Source organism: Sardina pilchardus, chromosome 6 (assembly GCF_963854185.1).
Source record: "Sardina pilchardus chromosome 6, fSarPil1.1, whole genome shotgun sequence".
Lineage (NCBI taxonomy): Eukaryota > Metazoa > Chordata > Actinopteri > Clupeiformes > Clupeidae > Sardina > Sardina pilchardus.
In genome coordinates, this window is record NC_084999.1 from 29,291,674 (window position 1) to 29,299,173 (window position 7,500).

The window sequence follows — 7,500 nt, forward strand, 5'->3', positions numbered from 1 at the left end:
AGTTCCGTAATTCAATAACATTCTCCACACTGCAGTTTGGTTTTAAACGTGAGACGTCCCCAATACTTGTGTCATTCACAGAGCACTTTTTGAAATGACAACCGCAAGTACTGCGATTATATAACACACACAATGTCATGCGGCCGATGAGAAATCCATGAACGTAGTCATGAATGGTTAGGGTGACTGTCCTCTTTTTGTTTTTTTTTGTGAAAAAGAGGACACAAGGGCACAGGGCACAGGGGGAGAGGGCACAGGAGCGAGGACACAGGGGCGAGGACACAGGGCACAGGGTGCGAGGGCATAGGGGTGAGGGCACAGGGGCACAGGGGAGAGGGCGCAGGGGCGAGGGCACAGGGGCACAGGGGAGAGGGCGCAGGGGCGAGGGCCACGCAGCCCTGTCTCTGTCCCCCTGGCTCAATGGTGTTTTAAGCCCCCAATGTTATCTTCCAGGCAGCACTGCCACCATTAACTAAAAGGCACCAACGGTAATCCTAAACCTAACCCTAACCCAGAACCTAACCCTTAACCCATGCCTAACCCTAGCACCTTCCAGACAGCGCTGCCTTGAAGACAACGTGGGGGCTTAAAACACCATGAAACTGTCCCCCCTGTCAGAGCAGCATCAACACTCACACAGTCCATAACTCCTGGACACTCCTGCCGACCAGTGACCATGGAGCAGAGTCAAGAGTCTTCAGGGTCAGAGAAGGTGAAAACCGGCGAAGATTTGACCCCGTCGACTCCCCGTAGTCTCAGCTCCCTCACTCATGGCTGAGTCAGAGGATGGATATGTGCTACGTCACCTTCTCTCGTAATGCCATTTTGGCTCGAGATCAGTCAGAGAAGGGTGATGATGGAAGGGATGACGACTAGGTGTGTCTGTGTGTGTGTGTGTGTGTGTGTGTTGCTGGTCATGTTCTGCATGGAGAGATTTGTGAAGGGCGCGGTGTGGTGTGTTGTGGCGAAGCGGCAAGTCGGAGCCAGAAGGGTCACATTCCACAGGCAGCTGGCTGGCAGACACAGGGGCACGCTTGGGTCAACTCACACACTACAACTCTGCTTCTATCCAATTCCAGCACTTATCAGCTAAGGCCAAACACTAAGGTGACCAGATGTCCGAGACCAAAACCGGGGACATAATCCCAAAAATGTGAAAAAAATGTGTCTATCAATCTGACTGGAACAGAAACAAGTTTTATCTTAAAAAAACCAAAAAAAAAAACATAGGTAGCTTTCCTGTACTATCCCGGGGACGGGCAACCAAAAACAGGGACTGTCCCCTGAAACCGGGGACGTCTGGTCACCCTACTAAACACACACTTGCACCGACATACAGAGATAGAGAGAGCGATAGTGAGAGAGATAGAGAGAGAGAGAGATGTACACACACACACAGAAAAAAGAGAGATAGCAGACGAGAGATATACACATGACATACACACACACACACACACACACACACACACACTCATGTCTACGTATGCACATCTCACCAGCAAACAGTAGAGTTGTGACGTGTCGCACCGCGCTCTGCTGCTCTTTGTGTTGCCATGCTCCCTCTCCTGGCGGGTTTATGTCAGTGTCTCTAACAAGAACCAAGACTGCAAAACCTGCAAAGAGAGACTTCAGGGTTACATTGATAACATCTAAAGCACATTAAGAGAACTCACGCAGAGTTTCAAATGGAACATGGGTGTGTTTTTTTTGGCATAATCTGTTTTGATATTTTAATAATGGAGGACCCTATGTAATCCCTGGATGATCTCATATCCACCCGTCTACAGATGACGGGAATTAATCCTGTTCACTTGGCTCTTCATGATATCATGGTTCATCTTACCCTGGAGCTAACATTCATGGACAATGCGCAATACACAATGCAGCCAAGTCAGATGGGTGATACACTGATCGTTGCAGACGGACGCCCGTGAAGTCGGTGTGAAAAGTGGAGGCAGCACGTCATCCTGGATGTCCCAGCCAGGATAACAGGAAGACATAAACACTTGTCTCCAAGGTGACGTCAACAGTGTGAAAACAAGGCCGGGGAGGCATGAGAGACATTTTTAGCCTGGCCTCAACACTGAGCCTCAGACCTTCCATTTGCCAGGGCATGCTGTGTGTACACACACACACACACACACACACACACACACACACACACACACACACACACACACACACACACACACACACACACACACACACACACACACACACACACACACACACACACACACACACACACACACACACACACACACACACACTTCACCTGTTTCTCAAAAACACGTCTGACCTGAATACCTGAACCCTGAACCACCACAGCAGACACTGCAAATGTGCAACCCCCTACACAAACAACAAATGATGGAACTGGGGATGTTTTGTGACTATACAGTAGCAGACACGTGTGTTATGTATCCATGAGTATAATAAAGCATCTCATTTGTAACATATTTCTATAAAACTGTTAACTTTCCAGTGGATGACCCCTTTCACAATCTTTTTGTGAAGACAACATGAGGATTTGGTGGCTTAAAAACAGCATCCTTCTATTTTTGTCAAAGCTTTTGAGCCAAGTCATGAATCATGATACAATACACTTATTTAGTAAAGATGTTGCCATGTCCCAGAGTGTGAAAAACATCTGAAAGAGGGAATTTAATTCCTGTACATAGCGGAACAAAAACAACCTCACATATCACTAATATGACACATCTGTTACCCACCTACTGGTATTTGCACCAGACTGACCACACAGCAGATCCTCTGAACGCTGTGATTTTGATGTGGCAGCTACTCGTTATATAATACAAATGGGGCAATTGCTCTGTCGCTAGTTTGGAGCTTAATATGGTTTTAAATTGGAGATGGAAGTTAGAGTTTGTTAGAATACTGTATGTCTGACATCCAGGTCATGTACTGTATATCACTATCAAAAATAAGAAATACGTTTATCAAATAACAACCAAACAAAATGGATGACTATGTGATAAATCCCTAGACTATAAAGTCTACACCCAAAGTGCATCCTTATCCATGATCTAGGCATGTCTGTTTACAAAGGCCCACGACAGTTGCAGAAGCGCAATATGAGTTTTTCTGAATATTTGTTTTGTGTGTCTATAGGCCATTTGTTTAACAGATTGACGACTGCAGATCCACATCTTAACATATCATACGTTTATTTCACATCCACACAAAGTGAACGCTTACAATCCCTTTTGTGTGTCATACTGTAGCTTGCATAGAAGTCTGTATAACAATAAAACAAATAAAACAGTATAAATCTCATCCACCAACATATTCTATACATAAAATGTTCTTATATAAAATATTGTGAAACACATTATAACCAAAAACATGTAATGAACGAGTGAGTAATGAATTATAACTTGAGACTGAAAAGACACAATTGACAATATCTACAACAAAATGTGTGTGTGTGTGTGTGTGTGTGTGTGTGTGTGTGTGTGTGTGAAATCAGACATGACCATGAGACATTGTTCTTACTCCAATTACACAAACTTCAGAAATGTAAGAGCGCATTCTTTGAAAAAGTCAGACATATAAATATAAATATCCCTCTTCTTGCAGTGTTCCCTAAAGAGTTTCCATCAAAAAGTCTGCTGAAGTTCCTATAGCCCCTTTCAGACAGACACTGGACTCCTGACATGATCCGGGAATCAAACAGGCTGGCAGTATACAGTATGTCAACACTCAACAGAATGATTTTTTACCTGGAAATCACCTGGGTCTAACACTACCAGCCCTCTAAGTCCACAGGTCAATTGGGTAAACGTATATCTGAACACAGCAGGCGTTTAAAGCACGGGTGATGTGGTGATGTGTGACATAGGGGTGTGGCGATGACGCTGCATGTCAAACTGCTGGCGTCCCCATTGGCTTAGTTTATAAGGTTATCAAGTTCATTCAATAATGCTCATTCACGACAGACTGGTGCAAATTTGCAAAGACGGGAAGTTCCCATGAACAACCATTGTGCTGTTCACCCTATGTGTTATGTACATCCACAACGTCAACACAGCTAAAAAACAAACCAAAGTCTGTTTGCATGAGCCAAGATAACAACCATTGCGTCACAATTTAACTGTAGGCTAATATGTGGCCAGATTGTGGTGACAGCCTTTATGAAGACAGGGTTTTTGCAACCACTTGGCTGAGAACAATAACTCTGGCTTTATTAGTATTGATTTAAATACTGTTCATCCACCCAGAACATTTAGTCCAGGTATTTCCAGGTAGCCATTGCAGCTGTGCAATGTCCGCGCGTGAGGATCATGTTTGAACACCCGAGTTATGTCTGAAAACAGCTTATGACTCTAATCAACAACAAGTGTTCAGATATTTCCAAGGCCCATTGTCAACTACATCCCTCACTGAAGACCCAGGAGTCTATCACATTCACTCACAAATACAAAAGGGAGGACCCCACAACAATTTATACAAAATGAATCAATCTGATTCGTGAAAAGAGACCCAGAGTGTTTGTTTCTTTTAATGGACCCGTGTCATTGCTACTGGACTGGCCAATAAGCATACAGAAAACCATCACCTAGGCCTTGGTGTGGCCACTGTTTAGAGGGGGGTGTCACCCTATATAAAAGAGACCCAGTGTTTTTGTTTGTTTGTTTGTTTGTTTTTTAACAGACCCGTAGCATTCTTTCTGGACCAGCCAAGAAGCATGTAGATGAGCGAGTACCACCAACACAGACACTGCAGGACGTGGTGCGGACGCTGGCGTTCAGAAGACGCTGTCGTCCTCCTCCTCCTCAGTGTGGGTGCTGAGGCGACACTGTCTTTGCTTAGACACAGCTGCCCAGATCCGACACAGCATGCCCCCCCTGCAGGACAAAGAAAGCATTACATACTCGAAGGTGCCAAATGTCCAAATGTTTTGTTTAAAAAGAGATATGGTGCTATGATGGACAGATGCTAAAATAAAGAGCACTGGATTCTAAAAAGCTTATGGATGTATGCATAGCTAGTGACGGTTTATGCATACTGTACCTACTGAAAGCCTATACTGAGGACCTCTATGCCATTGCAGAAGGATGCTCAGTGTTTTTATCTATTGTAACACCTAAAATCATCTCAATCTCAATGAACAAAACCGATCAGCCTAATTGTTTACAAAATCTGTGCAAAACATTACTTGCTTACAGTAATTTCCTGTATATTAGCCACATTATATTAATGCCATAGTAACTGCCTCCGTTTATTAACATCATAGCTGAACAACTTTTGCAAAATCAATGTATTATCAGCGGCTAATAGTTGGGAAATTACGGAAATCGTATTCAAGTAACAAATCATTGACCTTTGAATAAACTCTGAATCAGAGAAAACAGTCATTCAAGTTTAATACATATTATGATTAACATTTGTTCATAACAGGCAAAATGATTGGCCAATCCATTCAGATGACGGATCCTTACTTTAAGTTGCAATACTTGAGGTCATCTCTGGAAGCTATTTGGAGCAGACTATCCAGTGTGAACTTGTGGGACACAAGCTGTAGAAAAACAAGCCAAACAACAACATTCAGGTCTTTCACATAGGTTGTCTTATCCTGCCAGAAGGGTCCTGATTAATGGGCCTTTAAAAAGGCCTTGAATGCCTACTGTATGTGATTGGAGCCACATCATATTAGCAGAGGCAGAATGTGCAGTGAGAAGTGCTATCTGCTGTATGCAGGCGGGGTCATCCCTATGTTCCCTGGGTCCTATGATCCCCGGTTTTCCTAAAAAGGGTCCTATGTTCCCCGGTCGCAATACATATCGGGGAACATAGGACCCTTTTTTTTTGGAAAAGCGGGGCACATAGGACCCCTTCTAAAATGTAAGAAAAAAAGGGTCCTATGTTCCCCAGTCCCATACAAAGTGGGGAACATAGGACCCGGGGAACAACATGCTAGGCCTATGCAGGATGGGTTAAAGAGTATGAATCACATTAGCGTGGCTAATGCTAAGCCTGTGCAGGTGATGGGTTACAGAGTAAGCCTATCCTGAGTGTGCTTACCGTATCTATGCTGTTCTGGTCCACAGGTATGCATTTCAACCAGCGAACAAGTCCGCTGCTCTCAGAACCTTTCTCTGTAAATGGAAGTGAGAAAGTGGTTTTCAAAATGGGTCATTTCTGCTCTAAAATCAGGGTGTTTCATCATACAATTTGGATGAGCTACCAGGGCATGGGTGATTACTAAATAAAGAGTGGGAGTATGAGAAAAACTAATCAGAGAGCGAGACAAGCAAACACACACACAGTCAGAGGTGAAACAAAAAGGGCAGCAAAAGGTCAGAGAGGACTGAGGAGTTCATCCGCACAGATGGAACGATTAGAGAGAGGCCACTGAGAGGTGAAAAGAGAAACGACGAGCTGTTTGAGACAAGATAACAGTGGAGTAGATACAGAGGTGGAAAAGTCCAGCTTCAGAAAGGAAAAGTCCTATAGTACCACATACAGTATCTGTACCAACCATTCACTGAAATCAGATGATTCTAATTAGAACAACTCTTCAGCCAGGTAGAGCACCTAATTGACATGATTGGACTTTTACTTTCGTAACCCGAGTTTTCCACCTCTGAGTCAGAGGTGAAGAAAAAGATCAGTAAAGGGTCAGAGAGGAGTTCAGTTCATCAGCACAGACGGAGCGATGAGACAGAGGCCACTGAGAGGTGAGAAGAGAAATGACAAGCTGCTTGAGACGAGATAACGGTGGAGTAGACGAGGGCTGAGCACAGGTAGGAGGAGCACCTGAGGAGGGGGCCGTCTGGCCGTCTCTGATGGTGTCGATCTGCTTCTGCTTATTCTCCACGGTGTCCCTCAGGAGCAGCTGATACTCCCGCTCCTTCTCACCCAGCAGGGTCAGCAGTCTGGAACACACACATACACACACACACACACACACACACACACACACACACACACACACACACACACACACACACACACACACACACACACACACACACACACACACACACACACACACACACACACACACACACACACACACACACACACACACACACACACACACACACACACACACACACACACACACACACACACACACACACACACGCACAAACACACACATGGAGCACACGCACACAAACACATATTTGATGATTTAATTTTGAATAATTAATACTGATCAAAACATAATGTTATGCTATGCCACACCCTACACTCAAGGTACAACTGCCAACTGCATTGTGCATGGCGCATACTAGTTTAATCAACCTGACTAGCTGCTGATGGTAACCTTGAGGCCTGCTGCCTTTTAAGATATCCTACATCATCTTCTCCTCACCTCCTGGTCTCCAGCCTGAGCTGGCTGAGCTCTCTGGCCAGAGGAGAGCTGTCCTCCTGGAGCTCGGTGAGGAGGCAGGCGCTGGTCGTCTCCTCCCCCGCGGGCTGCTCCTCATCCTGGGGCGGCGAGAGGGAGCACGGCAGGTCCTGCTGGGCGTC

General features: G+C 45.0%; 1 protein-coding gene across 1 annotated transcript in view; it reads right to left on the reverse strand.

Moving 5' to 3' along the window:
• Positions 1–3,171: 3,171 nt before the first annotated feature.
• Positions 3,172–7,500, reverse strand: part of si:ch211-1i11.3 (mitogen-activated protein kinase kinase kinase 5) — a 26,311-nt gene continuing 21,982 nt past the window's right edge. The window contains exons 24-28 of the mRNA XM_062539327.1: positions 7,343–7,500; positions 6,781–6,899; positions 6,046–6,119; positions 5,463–5,539; positions 3,172–4,868 (exon numbers count right to left, since the gene is read on the reverse strand). The exon at positions 7,343–7,500 is cut by the window's right edge and continues 86 nt beyond it. Of these exons, the coding sequence (XP_062395311.1) occupies positions 4,769–4,868; positions 5,463–5,539; positions 6,046–6,119; positions 6,781–6,899; positions 7,343–7,500 (528 nt within the window). The 3' untranslated portion in view covers positions 3,172–4,768. The remainder of the gene's footprint in view (positions 4,869–5,462; positions 5,540–6,045; positions 6,120–6,780; positions 6,900–7,342) is intronic.